General features: G+C 38.3%; 1 protein-coding gene across 6 annotated transcripts; it reads left to right on the top strand.

Moving 5' to 3' along the window:
• The first annotated feature begins 374 nt into the window (after positions 1-374).
• C26H8orf48 (chromosome 26 C8orf48 homolog) lies at positions 375-26,471 on the top strand. 6 transcript variants are annotated; one of them, XM_077144676.1, is made up of 4 exons: positions 375-1,486; positions 2,210-2,361; positions 4,060-8,182; positions 26,094-26,471. In XM_077144676.1, exon 1 carries the CDS (start codon positions 595-597, stop codon positions 1,423-1,425), a length of 831 nt encoding a protein of 276 aa, XP_077000791.1. In that variant the 5' UTR covers positions 375-594; the 3' UTR covers positions 1,426-1,486; positions 2,210-2,361; positions 4,060-8,182; positions 26,094-26,471. The 6 variants fall into 6 exon arrangements, with proteins under 6 accessions (XP_077000791.1, XP_077000786.1, XP_077000788.1 ...); XM_077144671.1 differs by having other exon boundaries at positions 375-2,361; XM_077144673.1 differs by lacking the exon at positions 4,060-8,182 and adding an exon at positions 23,777-23,844 and having other exon boundaries at positions 375-2,361.

Genomic DNA, 26,471 nt, shown 5'->3' on the forward strand with positions numbered 1-26,471 from the left:
GCAGACATATTATTGGTGCTTTTGGGCCAGGATTTTTTTTTTTTTTTAATTTTAATTTGGATGCATTTAGGCGGGGCATACACTCTCCAATTTGTCTCGGTTCCCACACATCCTTGTTGACGCCGCACAGGAATATCACCTGTCCGGCCGCCTGGGGTACTGGAGTTTGCCTCCCGTCTCGGAAGAGCAACAGCATGCCATTTTGCAGATTTTGCACTTAGAAATATAACTAAGGAAGCGAAGAGGGAGGGCGGAAGAGGGCGGACCCTCAACCCAGGGGTGACAGACCGGATGAGTCAGCGCTGGGTGTGTGGGGGTGGGGTAGCCCTGCGACACTTCACTGCGCATGCGTGCACCTCGTTGCCGTAGCAACGGGGACGGCGTCTCCCGGAAAATGAGCCTTGAGCTGTTGAAACCCGGCCTCGGGCCTCAGGCGCGCTGCACTAATTCGTTCCTGAGCCACTCTCGAGCAGGGCAAAGCAAATGAGGAGACTCCACATTGGAGTCTGATGCAGAGTACTGACCATCTGCTCAGAAGCCCCGGAAGTAAAAAAAAAAGAAAACAGAAAACAAGAGCAAGTGGAATTGGCCCAAATGGACAGCAACGCTATGGCAAACTATTCTGATGATGATGAGACCTACAAGTCTATTACTGATCAGGTAGAGAGGTCCGGTTCATTCAGCAGCTCTAGAGGTCAACAGCCCTGGCTCCGTGCTCCCGGAAACAAACTTGAGAATGAAAAGCAAACTACAAGCTCGAAACATCAAGACAAACCATCTGAGCTTTCAGACTTCAAAAATAATGAAAACAAGTTGAGTAGAAGATGGATCAACTGCCTCAAAGGCAAAGAGACTAACTCTCGACTGTACCAACCGGACACTAAAACTCAAACAGAAATCATTCATGTATCAGATGAAGAAATGAATGCTCTGCAGTCTTTTTGCTCCGTTAAGATAAACCTGATCCGTCGCAGAGTGAACTCTAAGAAGACAAAAAGCAGCAAACATAAAAAGCCGCCGCTTCTCTTAGATGCAGAGGATTCAAAGACAGATGTATTGGACTGTACCATTCCTAATGAACTTTTGAACAGAATTTATTTGAAAAACATGAGGACCACACCAAAACAAGTGGTAGCAGCTAAGCAACACATTTCTTCTCAGTGTCCCAACTGTAACAGAAAAAGAGCAGAACTAGCCCAGTCTGCCTTCCTGAAACGAAAGAAGACTTTGTTGGAGTCATTTCTACTCCAGGAAAAGATAGATGAACATCTTCATACCAAAGATTTTCTCACTTATATTGGAGAAGCACACAAGGGCCTTCCCAGGCTTTCAGATGATCCCAGACTAATCTGGAAAAGACTGAATGAGAAAAGTCAAATCAGATACTCTAGTTTAGAAAAGTCAGATGCAGCTGGAATGAAATAATGCTTGTCATTAACCTTTTTATGTGCAGCTTTTCAAGCCATTTGCTAAAACCAAACAAGAGGTGGGGTTTATTAATGACAATGTGTAATGTGGATCCATATTGTATCTATATTGTGTATTTGAATAATTACTATAATTTCTACGGGTATTTTGGAAAGCAAACTTAGATTTTACTCTGCTTTTTTTTTTTTTTTTAAAGATTTGAGGACTGAGAATTTTTTATCCAATACATTTTTCTGGTTATAAAGGGCAGCTTTGCAGCTGAAATAGTTACAAAGCTTTTACAACTATCCGGGAGAGAGATGTTGGTAATTTGGAATAGAGTGTTGACAGTACAATGGAAAGAAGAACAGAGGTGTAGGAGATATTTAAGAAATAATAACTGACAGTTCTGGAAATTAAGTAGATATGGGGATTTAATTAAAGGTAAATGTCAAGAATGCTGCTAGGTTTCTGATGTGCACCTAGATAAATAATTCATTTCATTAAGATAGGTGCACTGGAAGAGAGCCATGTTTGATGGGAATGAGCAAGTGTGTGATTATTTGCATATGGTCAGTTCAAAGCATATTTGGGACATCCACATTGAGAGGTTGAGGAAATATTTAGTTATTTGTGCTTATAGTCTAGAAGAAGGTCTCAGAGGTTTGAAATAAAGGGGGAGAGTAGGGAAATCATTGGCATGTATTTGAACGTTGAACCCATAGATGTAGTGAGTTTATCTAGAAGAGAGTAGAATGAGAAAGTAACAGAGCGAGGGCCAACTCCTGTGGAATTCCGACAGTTAATGCCTGATAGAGAACAAGCCAGCAAAGGAGGATGAGAAGAAATGATCACAGCAGGATAAAGGAAACCGGGATATATATACTATATACATAGAGGCCAAGAAAAGAGACTTTTAAGAAGGATGGGTTGTCAAGACAACTGAGACGTCAGGTAAGATGATTTAGTCATGTCTTTTATACTGTTGACCACAGCAAGAGCCGTTTCACTTATAGAAATTGGGCAGTTAGCAAAGTAGATTAAGGAATAAATGTAAGGTAAGGACATAAAGAATATGAACAGAGACTACTCCTTGAGAATTTTAGCTCTGGCTAAACTTTGTATACATTCCTATTTTCAGTGGTAAATTAGGGAAAAGAGAGAAGAGAAGCTGGTGTAGATGTAGGGTTGAGGAATGAATGCTTGGAGAAATGACCTAAAAGCTATTTTGGCAATGAAGATATTATGAAACTTCTTATGTCCTAATTTCCATTCTGATGAAACAGTATTATCCTCTGAAAAATATAATATTTTGAGAATGCATTTATTGGGGAAAATTTTAGAAGACATTCCAAGACTCATTTACTGTTTATTTTCTCTATAAATTATAAAATCCTAGAAGTAGTATCATGACTTAGAGGCCAGTTTTCTACATGTCTAACACCTAAACTGTCTCAGTCAGCAACAGATTTATTTGCAAAAACCTGCACAAAATAGTCTTTCTATCATATTCTAACTTTACGCTTGTTAAGACCCTCATTTATGTATAAAGATATTCTTTCTACCTGTGAAGTTAGCATATTCTCTCTCGGTAAATCATTTCCAAATGGAAAACAGATTACCATTTTCATAATAACTTTTTGTTTGAAGATCCACATTATTACACTATATCTTTGGTATCTCAATATACTATATTTTACATAATCAAAATTCTGAATCCTTTTCCATTTAGAATTTCCCCATTAAAGGTAATGCTTCATCCCTTTAGTCAACCAAGATAGAAATCTTAGAGTCACCTTTTATTCCCCCCATATTCAGGCCATGCTAGAGGACTTGCAACGCCTTGAGCACTCTTTTGTTTTGTGCCATTATGGAATTTGCAAGTAGACGTTTGTTTGGCTCAAATTCTCTTTACTGTCCTTTGAAGCTACAACCTATCCAGCCTAAAACCTCCCTTTACTTGTACCATCCCATTACCTTTAAACACACTCTAATAAGAATTATAGGCTGCAGTAACTATGCTTCTATGATATTAATACAAATTCATATTTTAACACTGGCTTGTTAATATGCTTTGTAGCTTACTCAGTTGTGAGCTACTTCCGGGTAGAGACTCTTACATCATATGCACAGAGTTTAACAAAGTACCACACACGTGATGCTGCTCAGCAAAATTTCATGGATGAAAACTAGTGCTTCCAAACAATGAGATTTAATGTGTCTTTTTGCATCCTGAAAAGAGAATAATGTGGTGGCACATTGTTTTCTGTCAGTGTTTTACTTTTTGTAGTTGCCTTATTTTATTTTCCCTCTCTCTCTCTATGGGTTGGGTTCCCCTTTCACTTGTGTATACATTCCTTTTTTCAGTGGTAAATTAGGGAAAAGATTTTGAAAATTCGTCTTTCCAGGAAGTATGCAGCTAATTACTATAGTATTCACTTTTATGAATTGATTTTAAAAGGTATTTCTCTGCAATCCACACTTGCAGGTGAAATAAATTTATTTGAATTGTGAATTTAAAAAATAAATGATGACTTTCTGCAATTTTGAAAGGGGCTCAAAATTATTGATGCCCAAACTTTGAAAGAAGACTGTTTTGGACTCTGAAAAATTAAGAAAATAATTAATGTCCTTTCTATAAACTCTTTACAGCTAGAGGATTCTAGCACAGCGAGAATGGGAAGTCTTTCAGATCAGATGCAAAGAAATCACTTATTTCCCCAATGCCCAAAAATTGTACTTGGCAACTTAGTACATGATTACTCAGATATGTAACTTATATGACTGAAATACACAATTACACAAATACACATTTATTTAGTTTGTTTTGCTATCTAGATTTCTATCAATTCAAACAGAATCCTATACCCAGAAATCTATACCCAGAAACAAATCTATGCGTTTAACAAACATTACACTAATTAACAGAAGTTAAATGATACGCCAGAACGAGAGAAAAGAAAGTTCAGTTCTGGACATGTGAGTCATTTAAATTCCAGTCTCAGGACTGTTTAGGAATGTTTGGGATACCCAGCTCTAAATACCTCCAGTTTTAAACATGTTAGTTTATTTCATGATGAAGCCTAATATAGTAATGGCTGCTTCTGCAACACCATAGCTAAACAAGTCACAAAAAAGTAGAGAATGTGGCTCTGTGTGGTTGTGAACTTTCCCCAGTTCAATCTGGGATTGACAGATAAAAAATACATTCAAAAATAAGTAATCCAAGAAATAGGAAATGATAGTAAAACTTCTGTTCTCAGTGGATGATACGGAATTAAGAACATTTTCAATTTGCAGCAGCCCCAAACTGCACTGAGAATTGCACTTAAAATTCTGTCAGAGTGGCTCAAATAGTCAAAAGGTTTCGTTTTGATGAGCTCACTGTTTGGTGAGGTACTAGTTGAGGTTTGAGAGAAAGTATGTTGTGGTCATTCCACCCACAAATTTGCTGCGGATGTTGAGACTGATGACACCACATACATGCCAAGAGGGTATGGAAAAGTGTATTACTCATATAATGAAGCGTTCTGGGGATTTCAGGGCAGGCTCCTAACCAGGTCTGAAAATGACTTGGGAGTGAGGAACAGGAAACTGCCTTGGCCATTATTGTGATTGTGAGGTGGGGTTGTCTTGAGGATTTCTGCGTGTGAGCCCAGGCTTGCATGGTTTGAATTTCTTGCCAGCATAAAAGGAGTTTGGTGTCCCGGCTTTTTTATCAGGTAGCCCATTAGTGGGGCAAAAGGGTGGAGTTTGAAAGTCATCAGCAGTCAAACATCAAAAATAGAGTCAGTCTCTTTATCCAATTCACCCTGATGTTCAACTGATCATTGAAATGTGCTGTCCTTCACTTAACTGAATTTTAATTTAAGTAAGCCATTATGGCACTTTATGAGGACTGTAGCCTGAGACTAGTAAGGGAAGTGAAATACCTTGTTCAAGAGCCCAGTATTGTGTATTTTGAGAAGTGAAATGGGTGTGTCAGTTATGGTCTCTAGGGAAATAGAACCTACAGAAGATTATCTGTCTATGTGTAGCTACATATATTTACGTATATACGTGAATTTTATGAGATTTTTTTTGTAGGAATTAGCTCACATGACTGGGGATGGTTATGTGGGGACAGGCAAGTCTAAATACCATAGGGCAGGCCACAAGCTGGGAATTCTGATGAAGGCTTACAATGAGAAGCTGGCTACCTGAAGCAAAGATGGAAATTTTCCCTTCTGACTCCTGAAATCACTTCTTTTATCTCGCATTGTTGAAAGCAGTCTCCTCAATTGATTGTAGATGTAATCAGCCATAAATGCAATCAACTTATTGATGATTTAAGTCCATGATATTTCCTGACAGTAGCAATCAAATCAGTGTTGAGAGCCCAGGATGTAGCCGGCAATTGCACTCTAAGGGCTTATGGTGTGAGATTGAGGAAAGCAGCTTCATGAACCAGAAATCCATGGGCCATTTATGTCTATTATGGGTCATTCAGAAACTCTAGGAGGCATGAGAGTAGATTGCTAAAACCTCTACAGTGATGGACTCTCTTTCACAGCTTTACTGTAGGGGGTTCCTGTGAATTGAAGTTTGTACAGATTCTGAAGGCTTTTGCTGTAGAAGTCCCATCCAAGGTGGGCCAGTTTGTGAGTAATGGCATAAATGGGCTTCAGTAGCATACGTAAATGAGGAATTGGATTCCTTCAGATCCCAAGAAATATTGGACTTGTTTTAATATTGTGGGTGCTGAGGGTGTCAGTTTCCGTTTCTTGACAGTTTCAGGGATGCAGAGGCCCTCCATGTGCCAAATAATTTTCAGGAATTTAGCCAAGATGATAAGGCCTTGCACTATGTATTCGGTAATGTCCACCCCTTCTTGTGAGCTCTTTGTGAGTATCTGTATGTCCTGAAAGAGTATGTCAAATGAATTTCCTCAGAGGAAAATATCATCAGTGTGATGTCATATCTGAGATCCTGGAAACATTTTATCATTGTTATGGTTTTGCCTGAAAAGATGTATGCAGTGGTGATGCAGTGTATAGCCAGGTAAAGTGTATTGTGTTCCCTCAAAGTGAAGTCAAACTGTGGCTTAGAGGATATCGAAATGGGCATTGAACCGAACATATTTTGACAAAACCAATGACTGCAAAATATTTACTAGTTCTTCACTGGATGGACTTGTAGTAATTTCAATAATATTGTGTTTGGGATTCTTAATGAGTGGCACCACAGTATTGTGGTTGCTGTAATCTTCCATGAGGCCCCATTCTTTTGATCTACATTTAAAGACAGGCCAAATTGGGCTATTAAATAGAGAAGGAATAAAAATAGTCCCTCCTTCTCTAAAATGGTCTGGTAGGATAGACTTCTATCCTTGATTTTACATTAGACTATATTTACTATTTTAATATGGGGGAGATGAGGTCCACAGGGTTCCAATTTGTCAAGCCTATTTTTTTTTTTTTTAACATGGGCGGGCACCAGGAATCGAACCCAGGTCCTCTGACATGGCAGGCAAGCATTCTTGCCTGCTGAACCACCGTGGCCCCAAGCCTATTTTTAAAGGTGCCAAAGGCTTAATTCAATTTCAGTTTATTGCTCATGGGAACAGAGCATCCATATCCATTATAAGATGTTATTAAGGCAATTGATTCTATGACTATGAGGGATTTAGGCACGAAAATTGTTCCAATGTTAAGGTGAGACATATCTCTTTGTTCTTTTTTTATAGTCAGTACTTCCCCTAAGATTATAAGGGTAACTTGTTTAAATTTTGTGGGGTTCCCAGGTGTAACTGTAATTTGGGCCAAGTTGTTCTAGTTTGCTAGCTGCCAGAATGCAATATACTAGAAACGAATGGCTTTAAAAAATGGTATTCAATAAGTTGCTAGTTTATAGTTCTAAGGCTGAGAAAATGTCCCAATTAAAACAAGTCTGTGGAAATGTCCAATCAAAGTCATCCATCGAGGTAAAGATTCCTTTGTTCAAGAAGGCCAATGAAGTTCAGGGTTTCTCTCTCAAGTGAGAAGGCACACAGCGAACACAGGGCTTCTCTCTCAGCTGGAAGGGCACATGGTGAACACGGCATCATCTGCTAGCTTTCTCTCCTGGCTTCTAGTTTCATCAAGCTCCCTGAGAGGTGTTTCCTTCACTTGTCTTCATATCCACTGTCACCCACCCTATCCAGGCTTAAATGATTGCATTACATGTCCGACTCGTTTTGCTGCTTCCAAAGTTCACTGGCTGGTGGACTCTACTTCACATGGTTATGTCGTTCTGCTTTGCTCTCTCTGAATCTCTGTCATTCTCCAAAATGTTTCCTCTTTTATAGGACTCCAGAAACTTATCAAGACCCACCCAGATGAGTAGAGACATGTCACCTAATCCAGCTTAACAACAACTCTTGATTAAATCACATCTCCAGGGAGATGATCTGATTACAGTTTCAAACATACAATATTGAATAGGGATTACTCTGCCTTTACAAAATGGGATTTAGATTAAAACATGGCTTTTCTAGGGGACATACATCCTTTCAAACCAGCACACCAGTATTAGTTAAGGACAGGATGGCATAGGCAGCCAGAATGGCAAAGGCATTTTGTAGCATCCTAGGGAGTTGATTGCTTTCAGAATTGTGCACCTCAGCATGTTGCATGGTAATTGCTCCACATGAACCACCACCCGATGGGCCTGTATATTGCACAGAACTTCACTGTTTCCACTGAGCATTCTACGACAGGACCAATGCCTGGGTGAGACACACAGCCAATGTCGCAAGGTAAGAGTTATTTTCTTGCAGCTAGCCTCAGCCATGACTTCTGCTGGAATTAAGACACATGATTCAATATGAGATACATGGTTAGGTCTGTGCGGAGATGTAAGACATAAGGCCATTTTAAGGACAGCCATACTGTCCATATGCCTATCAAAACTTCTGATTAGGCTGGTTAAATTTTTAACAGAAGTTTTGCAGGACTCAGCAAATGCAGCCCAATTTAAAGCACAAGCTTGCCAGCAGGTACCAACACAGGTCAAATAGCATGCTAGTCAGCAGGCAGCAGCGCCAATTAGCAAACCAAAGTAAGAGAATTCAGATCCCCAGAGGAGGTGGTCACTGACTAGAACGCTACTTGTTGTGTCACTTATCATTCTGCAGAAGCAAGATGGATCCTCTCTGCACCCCACAATATTTAGTTTGGATGTCAAAACTGATGTATTACATAATGAGACTCTGGGAAGAGCAGGACAGCCTCCAAAAATGGCCTGAGAGAGAGAATAGAGAAAGGAGATTCGTTTAGCTATTATGGTGATTAAGGTGTGAAGCTAGGGTGAGAATTCCTGCCCACAGACCAAGTCTTGCATGGCTTGAATTTCCCACTAGCACCAAAGAGGGAGCATCTGGACTTTCTTATCAGTTTACCCAGGTGTGGGGCAGAAGAGAAAGAGGTAGACCTGAAAGCTGTCAGCAAATACCAAAAATGGAGTCAGACTCTTTATTACAAAGTATTTACTAATCTAGCAGTGGTTTGAAGTGATTTACAACGTGTACCAAAAGGATCTCGTTTTGTCAGAGTCAAATTTCTTCACCCATGATCGCTGGTTCTAGCCCAGGAGTTCTCTCTGCTAATCACATCTTTTCTCCTTAAGTTTCCTTTTGGTCAGTGTTAGTGAACTTCAACTCTGTATATATAAGATATTTAGGGGGAAAATGGACTACTTGTTTCTAAATAGGCATTTCAAAGTTAGCCTGTTCCAAACAGAATTCTTGATATTTCTCTCAAACCTGTTTCTGTGTCAGCCCTCCTAATTTCAGTAAATGGCACTACCATCCATCCATTTACTCAAGACCAAAATCTTGGTAGCAGCTGCGCTGTTTTTCCTTTTCTGATAGTCCACATCCAAACGTGCAGCTAAACCCTGAATTTCTTCTTACAGCATTTATATAATCCAGTCCATTCACTTGTCTTCATATCCACTGTCACCCACCCTATCCATGCTTAAATGATTGCATTACATGTCTAACTCGTTTTGCTGCTTCCATTCATCACATATAATCCAGTGTTCATAATGGAGGAAGGATAATCTTTCAGAGATGTGAATCAGATCATTGGGCCAAAGCTATTCAATGCCTACCCATAGAATAAAATCCAAACTCTACTATGGCCCAAAGGCTTCTACAGATTTGATCTCTGCTTACTTCTCTCTCTTCTTTTTTTTCATTCTCTTCTTTGTTTTCATCTTTGTCTTCCTATCTAAAAGAAGTCTTTTGTAGTTGTTATACTTTGAAGGCACCTAGCACATTTTTTAATGCATTTAAAAAATAAAAAATGAATGGGATTATGTGTTTTGTGTGCGTGTGTGTGTGTGTATGTGTGTGTGTGTATGTGACAGGAGGAGCAGAGGGGACAAACAGGGAAAATGATCAATGGGAGAGGAAAAATGCACAAAGTTCTGAAGTCTCATGGACTCCCTGGGAGAAAAAGTATGGGGAAAATTATCCACTCTCCATGGAGAACAAATTCATCTCTTAAATGAAATAATTTTTCTATAACTTTTGAAGTGAATGCATAGAGCTCTAGGGCAAGGGGAGTGGACCACTTGTAAAAGAAGTGACATGGATTCATGTAATAAGCTGAAAGTGGAACAAGATGGCAAAACCTGAGGGCAGTAGTTGTTCCAAGACTCAGGATATGGCCATGTACACCCTTGGAGAGATAGTCTCCTAAACTGAAGTGACAGTGAGACAAAAATACAACAAGGTGAAACAAAACAAAACAAAAACAACAAATATTTCTGCAACATGCTCTTCAAGAAAATGCCATAAATGAGATATTTAATATTTTCATTTCATACTATTGGTCATATTGAGACAAGTAACCTGATCAAATTACATAACTGCCATAGTAGTCATTCCTCTGTAGAATCTGACACTTGTCATCCTGTTTAGATTCTGGGATAAAATATGGGAGGCTAACTTAGCAAAGCGCACAGGAACTTCTCACTCCTCATCTTCATAACTTCATACAATTTCTTAGTCTTAATGCAAGTCAGCCTGAGCCTCTGTGTACAGATATCTTTCATTGTTAAATTCCTGAATTCTTCCCTCACCTGAGGCCAGTAGTATAGAATTCTCTGGGCACCACTGCATTAGAACTGGAAACTCTTTCTCTGCCTGGGGGTCCATGGAGGAGGAGAGGCAACCCTGGCACTCCTGAGGTGTTGGACCAGGTGGAGACCAGGTGAGGGCCGAGGCTTGAGCACAAGCCAGGTGGTAGCCGGACAGTCCCTCTCATTTGTCTCCCTCTCTCTCTCTTTCTTCCTCACCTCTTCTCGTTTTTCACCGTGTTCCTGGCCTGGTCCCCCCATCCACCCCCCACCACACAAAGTCACAGAGTGTTTCTCCCCATCTTCATGATATATTTAATTGCCGATCTCTGGCTTCTCCTAATTATTCAAATCTAATCCCAAATACCAACAATTCAGAGACCTTCTGGAATATCCTACATAAATTAATGCCTCCCCTTACCAGTAACTTCCCACCATATGACCGTGGTGATTTCATGTTTTGTTTTTTTTTTTGCATGGGGAGGTACTGGGACTCAAACCCGGGTTTCTGGTGTGGCAGGTGAGAATTCTGCCACTGAGCCACCATCACATGGCCCATGATTTCCTTTTGAATAACCCAATATCATCTTATTTGTTTGGTTTTCAAATTTATCTTTTTAATTTTTTTCTACCACAGTAGAATATCCTTGAGGCCAGGACCCAGTATGAATTCCTTAGTGGTTGTTATAATTTGAGACAAAAACAAAACAAAACAAAACATGAAAAATATATGGCGAAATAGCATGTATAATGAAAATCTAGCCTGTAAGTAGGTAGACTTTTTCTTTATGCATGCAAGAACCCCTGAGGACAGAATTGCAGTAGTTGCAGATGCACAGGGATGGATTCTACCAATAATTGTAAGCCGATCAAATAATAAGAAAAGCTTATGATAATTAATCATGTTATCAACTTAAAGAAAGTATACTTAATTTATAAATGTGTTAGTTAGATTCAGCTGTCAACTTGGCCGGGTGAGCATAGCTAATTTTGTTGCTGCGGACATAAGCCAATGGTATGTGAACCTCATCTGTTGCTAATTACATCTGCAGTCGTCTAGGAGGCGTGTCTGCTGCAATAAGTGACATTTGACTTAATTGGCTGGTGCTTAAATGAGAGAGCGCAACGCAGCACAGCCTAAGCAGTTTGGCATTCCTCATCTCAGCACTTGCAGCTCAGCCCAGGCCTTTGGGGATGCAGAAAGAAGTCACCCTGGGGAAAGTTGTTGGAACCCAGGGGCCTGGAGAGAAGACCAGCAGAGACCATCCTGTGCCTTCCACCTAAGAAAGAACCTCAGTGGAAAGTTAGCTGCCTTTCCTCTGAATAACTAACAAAATAAATCCCCTTTTATTAAAAGCCAATCCGTCTCTGGTATGTTGCATTCCAGCAGCTAGCAAACTAGAACACTAAGACTAAATTCAGTAGGAATGCTTTTAAACACTGAATTAAGGCTTTTTTTTTTTCTTTTTTTTTTAGTATTTGGTTGGTTTTATCTATCAAGTGAAGAAAAAAGAAACAAAATAAACAAGCTAACTTCATTTCAGTATGTACATATTGTATATACCCACAGAGGCCAGGAAATTGTGCCATCCAATCTGCTGTAGGGAGCAAAATTGACTGAAGCCCCCAGTTGCCGTCCCTGCCATCCATCACTGTGTTCACACGTACTCCACACTTCCTGTGGGCTGATCTCAACCCATGACTGCATATAGCTTAGCTGGGCACAAAGGCAGGCCCAGTCAGGTGAGATGTGGGTCTCTTCCAAAGGACAACCGTAGCTCAAAGTCTCCTCACTGGCCTGGCCAAAAGTTTATTGGAACTGAGCACAGACTCCGCCTCTTCTTTCCCAGTCCTCCTTCCTTCCCTTACTCTTTCCATAGATTTCAAACTGCGTTATAGTCTGAAGGCTCTCACTCCCCTCTGCTCCCCTTCTTCCAATAAATCTCTTGCATCTCTAATCCCATTTTAGTCTCTGTTTCTTAAAAGGAACTAAACTAATGCAGTACTCTAAAGTTATTCAGTTATTCATTCAAGAAGATATTTTTGAGGACTTACTATTTTCTAAACACAAGAATATAATGAATAAATCATGGCACTGCCTTCAAGGAACTGAGGTTCTTATCAGAACAGAAAAATGTACTAAATATTTATGCTATAATGTGGTCAGTACAGTGATAAAGATATTGTTAGTATAGTCTGAGATCTTGGCATGTGCAAGGGAATTTATCCAAGAGAAGATGATATCTGAGTAAAGTCTTAAAGAATGTATTCCTGGAATATAAAGAATGAAGAAATAATAATGCAGAATTGGGCAAAAGATAAACTATAGGGTGACCATTATATGGTGCTCAAATTTTATTTTGTAATTTGTAAGAGGGGAAGGGTAAAGCAGAGCATGAAATGCCCAGCATTTCATTTAAGTTAAATCATTTTAGAATCTTAGTTGAGGACAGACATTCAAAATAGTGATTCGCAACCATGGTGCCACATTACAGTTATCTGGGAAACTCTAAAAAAATATCAGACCCAGGCCCCACTTGTAAATATTCTGATTTACTTGGACTGGGGGTAGAGATCCTAGGGGAAAAAAGCTTCCTAAGTGACTGTAAAATACAGTTGGGTTTAAAACCACTGTTTTAGGGTATAACAATACAAATACCATGCAAAGTCAAAACCAGTACAAAATTTCATCAAAGTTAGTTACAAGCATGGTTTGTCTAAAAGGCGAAAAAAATCTACTCTGACTGGACCTGTGAAACTCAGAACAAGTTATCTGCTGCCAATATATAAAAGTGGGCTAGTCATAGGATACATGTTTCCATTGCCATAGGGAGAAATCAAAAGGTAAACAGGGGTCACTGGGCCCAAACAGTTCCGAAAACCTGTAGCAACCTTGCTCTCTCTCCAAGTGTTGGGGTGAGTTGCAACACTGGGGTGCATTGGAGGGACCACTTTTCTCTTGGCCCTATCCTCTCTAAGTTTCAGGGCAGCACCTGTAATCTCTGTCACTTCCAGGGCACATGCTCAAGCCCTCCAGAACAATGGGGTCGCAGCCAGCCTCCCCCCAGTCTCCAGCTGATGCTCTGCACCCTCTCTGAGACCTGGGGCAGCAAAATTCTTGCTGAGCATAGAAGTGGAAGACCTGCTGTCTGCCTCTGGGGCAAACTCACCCTTTCCAAGTGCATGGGTGGGTCTGATCTCCAGGCCTGAAGTTTCTTGGCTTCAGACCTTAGCTTTCATACTTCTGCCTCTGAAGTCATTTTTCCTTCAATTTGTCCCTTTTAATCCAGCCTGGCAGTGGTTCTGTTTATACAGATCCCACAATACTCAGATAGTTTTTCTATGTAGTATGTAGCGATCATAACCATCAGATAATAGAACTTTCCACAGATCCTTTCTGGATAACTCTAATATCCAATCATGGCTTTTTTTGAAATAGCTGACTGGTTCCACTTTTGGTTAAATCCTCACATGGGGCCCTTTTCATTGGGGTCTTACTTTCTGGAAGCACAGCAGCATTTTCCAGACCATCGATTTCTGTTTTCTTTATACTCAAGAGTTCCATTCTCAACTTATCTCTTTCATCTCACATTTTACTATAAGCTGCAAGGAGCAGCCAGACTGCATTTTCCACATTTGATTTGGAAATTTCTTCCGCTAAGTATCCCAATTCATCACTCTCTAATTCTGCCTTCCATCCACAAAGAATGATTCTTTCTAGTTTGCAATGACACATTCCTCATTTTCTGTCTAAAGCCTTGTCAGAAGTATCTTTAGAATCCACATTTCTACCAACAGTCTCTTAAAAGCGTTCTAGGCCTTCTCTATCAACATCCTTGCAACTCATCCAGAATCTTCCCCTTATCCATTTAAAAAGCCATTCCAACATGTTTGGTATTTGCAAACTGCAGCAGCACCCCACTTCTCTGGTACCAAAATCTATGGTAGTTTGTTAAAGCTGCCAGAACACAATATACCAGAAATGGAATGGCTTTTCTAAAGGGAACTTATGAAGTTGCAAGTTTACAATTCTAAGGCCATGAAAATGTCCAAATTAAGGCACCACCAAGAGGTTATCTTCACTTAAGAAAGGCTGATGCCATCTGGAACACCTCTATAAACTGGGAAGGCATGTGACTAGCCCCTGATGGTCCTTGTTCCCAGTTCTGTTGCTCCCAGCTTCTGATGCTAGTGATTTCCTCTCTGATCATCTGGGGGCCTTCACTTAAGCTCCTCCAGGACACAGCTCTGTATTTTGGCTTGCTTAGTGTCTCATGAGAAGGCACACGGTGATGACTGCTGGGTTTTGCCCATGTCTAGGCAACTGCTCCCTCTGTCGGCACTCCAAACGTCTCCAAGTATTCGTGTCTCTGTCAGCCCTGGAGCAGCTGATCTCCAAGCATCGCATCTGAGGTTTCTCCAAAATATTTCCCCTCTTAAAGGGCTATAGTAAACGAATCAAACCCCACCTTGAATGGGTAGAGTCACATCTCCATCTAACCAAAAGGCCACACCCAAAATCAGGTGTGCCACATCTCTGGGAAAGTCTAATCAGAACTTTCTGCCCTACAATATTGAATCAGGATTAAAAGAGACGACTGCTCCCCTAAGAACGGACCAGGATTAAAACTTGGCTTTTCTGGGGAACATAATAGTTTCAAACTGGCACAGGGTAGTAAGATGTGAATGTCAATTTGGAGGCTATTTGGTAATCAAGGAAAGAGAGAATAAGGCTCTGAAAATGGCATCAGCAGTAGGCTAATAGAAGAGAGGAAGATATAGATGGTTTCTGGAATAGAAAGTAAATCAAGAGGACTGGCTGACTGAACAGGGGTATGGTTGGGAGAAGTGAAGAGTAAAAGATGACTCTTATGTTTCCATTAGATACACGCTGGTCTCATTAGCAGATATTAAGATAAAAGAAGATTGTTCTCTTGGGGGAGAATATAATAATTTAGTTCTGGATAGACTGAGGTTTTATAAATTAATTTTTTAATATTGAGATAATTGCAGATTCATGTGTTCCAGTTTGGTAGCTGCCAGAATGCTAAAATGCCAGTTTGCTAAAAGCCAGAGATGATTGGCTTCAGAGGAAAGGCAGCTAATTTTCAACTGAGGTTCTTTCTTATGTGGGAAGGCACAGGATGGTCTCTTCTGGCCTTCTCTCTAGGCCTCTGGGTTCCAACAACTTTCCCTGGGGTCATTCCTTTCTGTATCTCCAAAGGCCTGGGCTGAGCTGCGAGCTCTGAGATGAGGTATGCTGAGCTGCTTGGGCTGTGCTACATTGCGCTCTCTCATTTAAGCACCAGACAATTAAGTCAAACATCATTCATTGCAGCAGGCACGCCTCCTAGCCGACTGCAGATGTAATCAGCAACAGATGAGGTTCACGTACCATTGGCTCATGTCCACAGCTACAGAACTAAGTGCCTTCACCTGGCCAAGTTGTCAACTGCATCTAACTACCACAACATACATTCTAAGAAAAATATAGAAATAATAATCCCATGAACCCTTTATCTATCTTCCTCCAATGATTACATTCCAAAAATTAGAATACAATATTGCAATCAAGTTATTGACATTGATCAGTTAAGATATAGACCAGTTCTATCACTTTGAGGGATATATTGAGTTTGAAGTGCTTGTAGATAGTGTTCCAATAAGACTTGTTAAGAAAGCATTGCATAACAAGTGTTCCTTACATATATTTGAACAATCTAAATTACCAGAAAACTACCAGAGCAAAATAAGATCCACCTATTTTAGCTACTTCAGTATAATAATACCTGGAGGCATTTTTTAACCTTAGGATTTTATGTAGGTGGTTGGGAATACATGCAGGTAACTATTTCATTTATAGAAAAAGCTCTCCTCAGGGAAACTTTTTATATAATGCACACACACCTGCACACTCACAAGTGCATACAAGCACACAGGTGCACAAGATGCAAGTTTTACCAGAAGAGACAAAAGTTTGTGAGTAGCTACCATAAGAACTTCTCATATTTGAAGAATGTGACAATTTTTATTTTTTAAAGGGTGTGCTTTCATATTAACCACAGCCAAAAAAAAAAGAAAGAAAGATTAAAAACAGCTGGATATATGTCTATTTTCCATATGTCTATTTTCACCTCCTCCATCTGGAACTTTGTTTTTGTATATCACAGACATTTTCCAAACAAACCTCTACTGAAGAAAATGATAAATGTGGAAGAGAACTGCATAATTCTCTTTTTCTTTGAAGAACCTTATAGAATCCAAAGCATTGGTATATTTTTCAAACTAAATTTTTGAACAGCACAGAGTTCCCTCTCATTAGGTGATGGTGAATTTAATTGACATCTGAAACTGGGCAACGTTGTTGACTACAATTCACTAAGCTCTACTTTCCGAGAAAGTAAAAACTAAATCTTTTATTATATGTTGATATTTAGATAGAATACCATTTAGGCGACTAAAAATCACATGCTAGCCAATTCTTTAAGTTTTCTTTAGTAATTTACATTCAGATTCATCCTTTTCCTTAACTTTCCTCCATGAAAATATTCTAGCTAAATCCTTCTTATCTCATGCCTTCACTGCTCTAATTTCCTCATTCTTCCCTGTAGTATGCACTTATCCCAATACATCCTATAAAATAATTCCAAGTGACTTTTATAAAACATTGATTTAATAACATCATTGCCACTCTGTGTAGACTATATCCATGACCTTTATAGGTCACACTTCAGTTTCCAATAGGGTTTAAGAGTTCAGGTTTTAAGTGTCATATAATCTTTGATTCAAATCCAATTTCTGCCAATTACAAGCATGATGTATGGCTTACCAGGATTTGTCATCCTAGCCCAATGGTAGAGAAAATAGAAGAAAAATGGAAAGAAACTAAGGTTAATAAAATGGACAAAACTTGGTGACCAATTGCTTAAAAGAGAGAAAGTGACATCAAGCAGGCTGTCTATCATGGTCTATTATTTGGGTTGATTTCCTGAGGGAGAATCCAGGAAAGAGAGAAGTTTCGCAGAATGAGAAAGAAATCATTATTTTGAGTTTTGTGTAGGATGTCTAGATGGATATGTTCATTCCACTGTAGCTGAGAGCCAGGGAAAGAGATCAGGAAAAAGATTAAAATGTTGAAGGCAGCAGAAAATTACAATAGTCGTGTTCATCCAATGTAAGACGGTTAAATATAAATTCATTCCAATAGAACAAAAAATATATATAGCCTGGGGTACACCAGATTTAAAATCCAGTATTCATGACTGGATAATGAAGCAGTAAAATTAAAGTACAGTCCATAAAAATGACAGAAAGAAACATTAAACAAAAGTTCAAATGAAGATTTTGGTACCATTGGCTTTGAACTTTTGGCTAAATATAAGACGATTCAAAAATTATGGCTACTTGACTATCTTAGCAGCTGTTTTCACAAGGGCTAAAGACATAGATTTGGGATTCATGGTTAAGTGGTTTTTGTTAGACTAGGAGAAGTTTAGGGACTAGGAGAGGTCATGGCTACTACCCTTCTCTAGATTTGGGGAATTTCTTTTGTTTTGTGAATAGGCATCTAGTTCTGGGATAAGAGAGAGGTGGGGGGGGGGCGGGGGGAGAGACGCTTGCTTAACAAACTAGATTATTCCAGGGCAGTCAACTGATGACAAATAGAGTCCGATTGCCCTCACATTCTTTTAAGAGAAGATATTTTTCACAGTTCTGGATCATGTCCACACAGCAAATAACAGAATCTGATAACAATTATGGGTTGCTAGTGCACAGTGAGAAGTTAAATACCAAAGCCAATTCTTGCCAAGTTTTTCTTTGTCTTTTAACCACATGATCTATATACTTCATTAGACTATTCCTCCTCTCTCTAAACAACAGGCTGTTGTCAATTTATAGAATTTAACCTTTCTTAATCGGGACCTGCTTATGCATATATCTTTAAAGTTAGAATAGATAAGAGATTTTTGTATTTCATATAATTACAGAATATGCTAACTAGAAAACAAAAACCAAAAATGATCATATGAACCAAATCTTTCTAAGAATGTTTGGGAAGAACCAGAGGAATGAAATTCATTCTTACAACAATCAGGGGAAGTGATTCTCCATTCCTCCTGGGAAAATTTTAGTAAACCTTTTTGACAGCTTTGAGATAGCCACTTTGTTGGGTGGCATGTGACCTATGAGAGTGACATTCAGGGGAGCATTGGCTTGTGTTGAGTTGATTTTGCTCTGCGTAATCCATTAGAAGCCCAGCTGTCAGATTATGGAGAACCATTTTTAATTTGTACTTTTTTTATTTTAGTGAGTTAGAGGATTTTTTCAGCTTGATTATTTATTTGCAGGTTTCTTATTTTTGTGGCATGTTCTGTTCAACCACTGCCCAGTTCTTATAGATTTCAGGAGTTTCTAGGATACCACCGGTATTGCTCATCTTTTTCTATCAGATATTGTGTAAATACTTTTCAACTTTAAAGAGTATCAAATTAAGTATAAATGATAAAAGGGAAATATGCTAAAATAAGAATAGAAGACCTACATATACTGCAATCTAAATTCTGCAAATATATGTGTAAACATAGTTTTTTTTAAGAATAAGACAAGCAAATATACAAAAAATATTAGTTGTGTCAATTTGAGCTTAATGGATTAACTTTAGTTTCCTTTTTGTTATATCCATGTACTTTGCAAAATTTCAACAATGCATATGTAGTATATTAAAAATTTATTCAGAACTTAAAATTTGGGAGAAAAAAACCTAACACTTATGAAATTAAGATTACACACACAGAAACACACACACACATAGCTTTTTTTGTGTTTTTAATTTTCTTCTCAGTCTTTTCCTATGAATATATTTTTCTTTACTGTATCAATCCTTTCATTTGTGGCCTTTCAAAATCTTTGAATATCTTTCCTACATTCTAATAACTTCCCTCATTATAAGCCCTGACTTTCCAAGATAGACGCTAGAAAACTCAAATCTTCCAACTCCTTTTCAGCTATATTACAGCCATGCTGCTTAGGCTCCACCGGGCAGAATCCCAGCAGGAGATCTCAATTCAGAAATGAGCAGCTTGAGGATGTGGCCACATGGGCAGTTATCAATAGTGAGATAAGCATGGCTGTGGAAGCAGCTAGTACTCTGAACATGGCAATGGTGGGTGTCCAGGTGCCAAGTGGAGATGGCAGTGTTGTTTTCACTAGTAAGTCCTCGCGGTGTGGCTGGACAGTGATTTTGACTGCTTACTTTCAGAATTTTGCTTTCTGGACTTCCAAGAATCTGTGCACTTCAAAATATTATTTAGTGTTCACTTTTTGTCATTAAAATGGCCAGACTGTTTTCTATGATTTGCAGCAAAGTGCAGTATCTGGTGACTTGCAGTTTATATTTGTTTTCTTTCATCCAATATTGCATTAATCTTAGAAAACTTCACCACACTGTTCTATTCTTTCAGTCTACTATAATTTATTCCTGCACCATCTATGGAATAGTTTGTTTTCAATCTACCAATATAATGAAAATGCTGCATTCAATATTTACATATAAATACAAATATGTTTATTCTTTTCTTTCAGTCTGCTGTAATTTATTCCTGCACCATCTATGGAATAGTTTGTTTTCAATCTACCAATATAATGAAAATGTTGCATTCAATACTTACATATAAATACAAATATGGTTATTCTTTTTACCAAAGCAAATAATTCCAGAACAGGAATTACCAAATCAAAATGTTTTATACTTTTCAATGCTTTTAATAAATATTAACACCCCTCCCCCACAGGCAAAAATAAAATTGCTATCTTCAAAAGATCCAAAGGTCAGAGTGTTTGGAACATGATGGATGAATGAGAATTTAGGAGAAAAAGTAAGGTGTCATAGCATGGGAGTTTTGTAAGTCACAATAAAGAGTAGGGCTTTTAATAAAAATGTGATTGGAATTCCAGGAAGATATTAAAAAGGGAAGTGAAATAATTGGATATTTGCTTTTAAAATGATCACTTCATTGTTTTAGTTCAAGAAGGGAGAGCCATTAGGAGGTTCTTGGTGAAATCTAAACTAGAGATGCTTAGATCTCTAAGCAACTTGGACGTGGCTTGGACTTGGTAACAGCAAAATTAGAGAAAAGTTCATAGATCTGGGACACATTTTGGAAGTAGAACTATAGAATTTACAGTTATATTGGAATTATATTTGAGAAAAAGTTAATTCAAGGTGACTGATAGATGATTTTGACCTGGACAACTTGGGGTGGAGGGTGGTGGCATTCAGTGATATGGAGAAAACTAAGGGAGGCTTAGTGAGAGTAGGAAAAAAAAACAGTGTTTGGTTTTGACTTTGTTTAGTGTATCTTTTGGATAGTCTCGTGGAGATTTAAGATCAGTAGGTGGGTATAACTATCTGGAGTTTGGATAGAGAGATATGAAGTAGGAATTCATTGATCATTAGGAATTAAAGCCTTGGAATTGAGTGTGGGCTTCTAGGGAGGGACTGTTAATACAGAAAAAGGCCAGTGATAGAGCTTTTGGGCAATCCAACATCTAGAATTCAAATAGACCAAGGGAAACCAACACGTAGAATGAAAAGAGTAGCTACATGGAATAGAAGGTCTTATATTTATTGAGTTTTGAATGTCTTTTAGAATTAATTTATTCATATATTCTGACACCTCTTCTATTTTTTCTATTGGAATATTTTTTAACTTAATCATCAATGACATAGACTCTTTGTTATATTGCTAGAATCCCCACTCCTGCCATTTGTCTTTTGTTTGTTTCATTTATGTTTTTGTTATCTTTCCCATTTTTTTTTTGGCCAAACCTATAGATCATTTAATGTACTAATATAATCTTTACTTATTTTCACTTTGACTGTCTTTGTCCATTCAAAATCTAGGCTGGGCCACAGTGGCTCAGCGGGCAGAGTTCTCACCTGCCATGCTGGAGACCTGGGTTCGATTCCCGGTGCCTCCCCACGGGGTCAAAAAAAAAGCTAATGTATTTCCTCTAGGATTTTTATGCATTCTCTCTCTGTTTTTAATCCCTCTGGAATGTATTTTGGTAACTGAGGAGACATTTATTGTAATTATCGAGTGTATTAGTGTATAAACTGATCTGTCTGCCCAGCCTTCCTCCCACTGGAGGGTTTTCCTCATTCGGTATCCTGAGCCCTGCCCCTATCCTGAGTGGGATCAGTGATCAACAGAAGGCACCATTGGCCGGACAATGGCTTCTTTAGGAGTGTTTCATGAGTCTATGGGGTTTTAGTGGTTAAGCCATGATTAATCTCTGATAACCAGGTTTGGCCACATTAGCATCCCAACTATTCCATGTGAATCTGTTGCTGATAAATTAATCCCAGAAATTGTATTGAGTCATGCTCTTGAACAGGATCACACCCTCACCATTTCCACCACCCACCTCCTTTTTTCCCTAAGTATTTCCAAGTCTGGGTGCTATTTCTATTTTATCTCAGTTTAAAGAATTTAGCTTCAGAGTGTGAACAAGATTCCATGGTCTGGGTTGGGAAGGCGGTTCAAATATCTTCTGAACCTGTACTTCAGTTTTCCCCACCTCACCCACCCAATCTGTGTTCCAGTTGAATGTGATTTTTAATAACATCCATCATCTATTTTGTTAGCAGCAGGCCAAGAGGAGGTGTTTTGGAGAGAGGATCTGGCATCCCTATTACCAAATGCCTGGATCCCTTAGTTCTTTTATCAGCACACAAATTTTAGGAGCATCAGAGAACTTAACTGCTTCAATTCAGCTGGGAGCATGTGGTAGCCATCAGTTTTGTGCATCAAATATTTCCACTTCTTCTGGGCACACGATAGGATTGAAATTCCTTGCTTCCCTTAAGCTGGGTGTGACCATCTGATTTGTGTTGGTCCATAAAATGTTGCGTGGATATGATGTGTGTCTTTTCTGGGAGGAAGTTCTAAACTCTGGTACACTATTTACCAACTTGGACTTAACAACCTGCCAGTTCTAGATGGTAGATGCCCTGTCAGCCAATAGCCTGAACCCAGATAAGCAGACACCAGAACAATAGACACACGCCTTGAATGAGAAATGAATTAGATTGTTTTAAACAACTGAGCTTAAGGGTTATTTTATTATAATAGCATAAGGGAACATCTCCTGACCAATGCAGAATTTGTACGTTTAAGTGGGCTACTATGGAAACAACCTGATTTGAAAACATACTTTAAGAAAGAAGATATATTGTGGTGAGTCATCCTCAGAAGTGATACTGCAAAACCTCAGGAAACCAGTTCTGCACATCCTGGAGATTCTGGCTGTGGGGTATGGGCAGAGAACATGTCCACATCCATACCAGAACACAAGATTCAAAGTGGAATAGTGTTACAAAGCATAAGTCAAGAAAGGGAGGGAAAATACTCATGCAAAGATCCTCAACAACAGGATAATAACAAAACTTGAATAAAAAATAGACAAGAATCCCAGATATAAAACCAATTTACACAAATAAGCAAAACACGTTCATAACCATCTCAACAGTAGGTCTCTTTTATTGATTTTATCTGAAACAATGGAAAGCCTGTCAAATTTGGTCCATCCAGGTCTTATACAGTTTAGAGAAGCTTTGTTTTGTTTTATTTTCTGATTGTTGCTTCAATGGCATTGTTTTGATCTGTTTTTTAAGAACAATCTTAATTCCTAGGTTGTGTCACTACCCTCTTTCCTCACATTTTTTTCAAATTCTCTCTCTATTCTGAGAGAATTTCTCGAGTCTGTGTTTTGCATCAATTCTTTAATTTTTCACTTGACAATTCTTCCCCTTAGCGCCTACAATCCTTATTCTAATTCAGCATTTTATATTTCCTTTCCTCCTAAGCTAAGTGTCTGTCTTTACATTTCATATTGCTGTCTTTTCAAATCAGTATTCTGATCACCTTTAAAGTAAGTTTTTCAAGCAAGTTAGGAATAATGATCTAATTTCAGTTTGCTTTTACATTATTTTGTTATTATTATTATTTTTTTGTATGCTGTATGGCAGGGGTTACATTTCATTATTTATCCATGTGAGTATCCCCTTATTGCAGCACCATTTGTTAAATTTTTTGTTTGTTTGTTTCCTTGTTTGTTTGGGAAGTGCATGGGCCGGAAATCGAACCTGGGTCTCCCACATGGCAGGTGAGAATTCTACCACTGAACTACCCTTGCACCCCTGTTACTTTATTTTTAAATTTCATATAAAGCATATATAAGTTATTTCACCATCCCTTTCCATTAGTTTTGTAGATTGTGAAAGCCGCTTCCAGCTTCCACAGCGGACTCTCAATCTTTGACTCCTATTTTACTGTGAGTTTTTGTATTTTTCTATTTGGACATTTTTATTTGTAGTGTAAAATTGGAATAGTCTGAATTGAATACCCATAACTGGATCGTTTTTCTCTGAGACCTCTAGATAATCTGAAGGGAATGACTAAATATCATTTCTGAAATTATAATCATTACTGTTTTGCCACAGCTGTAAACATTAAGATGGCTAAGAAAGAAATTACGGAGATGTTCCCTGACCCTCTTTCCAAATCAAAGGCGCATCTGGTCTTTGAAAGTTAGTTTTTGCCAATAAAAATCACAAGAATGTTCTTTTTGAAAGAGAGTAGTGTTCTCTCTGTCAGATGACAATTCTCCAGAGTGTTTTATTAAAAGTGTGTTTATTTTCATGGAAGTATATTAAATACTTGTCAACACAGGTGAATATAAGATCTTTACAAAATGGAAATGACAGTTTGTAAACAAATAACATATATCTTTCAGTATCCCAAAGGTTATTTTTGTGATAGAAATTTTGAACAAAGCGAAAATCATCAAAATTCTTACTTTTGGCATTTTATTTATTTATTTATTTATTTATTTAGATGGGCAGGCACTGGGAATTGAACCCGGGTCCTCTGGCTACTTTTGGCATTTTAAATAAACTAGAGCTGAATATCCAATAATCGTCAAAAATTATCTTAATCTTGAGGTTGTCAAAGACATTTTACAGTCATTAAACATTGACTTCAATTGAACCATGTAGATTCTTACTGAGTTAAAGAAATCTTCGTGAAAGATATGCTGGTAATTCCTAGAGTACATGTTTAGATGATCAAGAAGAGAAAGCTTCCAAATAGGGAAATATGTATCATTAATACAAGTGCCCAAAACTATCTGTGATGCATTGCATTTCAGTATCTTAAAGAAAATGGTTAAATTGAGCAGGTGTTTTTTACCCTGTAGACTAACAAATATTAAATCAACCTAAATAAAATGTCTTCAATTAAACCTTGTGTGAAACCTGTGACTGTTGCATGTTAGCTCATTGGCATTTTAATTTGTAAATATATCACACAAAAAACAATCCAGGAAACATAAGGCATTAAGAAGTTTACTTTATATGTGCACTCATTGTATGTACATACGCACATATCCTCTGGAAGCCTATCTGATGAGTAGTAAGTCCCTGAATGAAATACATTTTGTGTACCTTAGGAAATAATACACTTTGGATATGCCCTTTTTAAATAAATTATTATTTTTTTTATTTTTATTTTTTGCAGGGGCAAGCCCCAGGAATCGAACCTGGGTCTCCGGCATGGCAGGCGAGAACTCTGCTTGCTGAGCCATCTTGGCCCACCCGTAGATATGTCCTTTTAAGATGAAATGAGAACAATCATTTGGAGAGAATTGAAACACTAAATTAATTCCAACACTAGCACATTTTATAGTAAAACATTAGGTTGCTGCCTTAGCAGAAAACTTTGTTCTTTGTAGAGGAGAGAAAGTTAGGATCCTGTTAACTATGGCACGCTATTTTGTTGGTTTGTCCTATGGCAGTAGTAGGAAGATGGGATTGGACAAGGTTAAGGAAGGAAGGAGGGTCTGTACTGGAGAAACATTCAGATGACTTGACTCACAACAACATGAAGAAGCCGCCTTCAGCTTCGGTGTCTAATATTTCCAGTTCTGCCATTAGTGGGCCTGGGGAATTTTCCCAGCACTGTTCAAGCTTTTTGATAATCAGTTTCCTGGAAGTCTTTCTTAAATAAATAATTGGTGTTTTCATGGATAAGAGAACTCTTTAACTCCTTAGGAAGTAAGTCGGCAGAGAGTCAGTACCAGGATTTTCAGGAGAACTTCTGATTTGATTGAGAGCTTATAAACTTTTAGAGGATAGGAAGGAGAAAGGAATGCTTATTAGGACACATATGAAGGTCCTTCAAATGAAAATTGATATTTGTTTTATACATTTTCCTAGGGGCATCTAGGCTCCTTCCAAAACTTTGTCTTCGAGAAGCCACACATAATTGCATAACACCTCACACAAACTATGGTTGTACTCAGAAACTGAAGCTCAAGAATTTCTCCATACCAAATACTTCTTACAACCAATGTCAGAGTGCTGTAAATCATGAGAGAAGTGATCACTTTAGAATCATAAAATTGTTCTATAGTGTTAAATGTCTGTGTATCCAGTTTGAGGATGGCATGCAGATCAGAATACTGCTTGTAGAACTCTAAACTTTAAATTCTGTGACTAAGATGTGCTCTCTACTTTTTTTCAGATGTTTGAAGGAGATGAAGGATGATGCCTTCTTATTCCTCATACAAAATCTAGCAAGAATAAGGAATGTTCATATTTTTCAACTTATTATGTCAGTAATGCTAAAGCCTGTGCTAAAAGAAGTACATAAGTGCCTGGGCAATCTACTTTGCCTCTCCTTTTTTTAATGAACATTGATCATCCAATCTTTGTTGAGACTTCTAATTTTGGCACTTGAATGTGTTTTAGTACCATGTTAAAACTTGTGAAAACTTAGGCTGAAATGCTATCCATTCTCTGGGCCATCTTTCTCAGAACACTGCTACCTATGAATATTCTGCAATTTTGAGCTAAATTAAAATAAAACCTATTTTATGTATCTAAAATAGGATAAAGATCA

Source organism: Tamandua tetradactyla, chromosome 26 (assembly GCF_023851605.1).
Source record: "Tamandua tetradactyla isolate mTamTet1 chromosome 26, mTamTet1.pri, whole genome shotgun sequence".
NCBI lineage: Eukaryota > Metazoa > Chordata > Mammalia > Pilosa > Myrmecophagidae > Tamandua > Tamandua tetradactyla.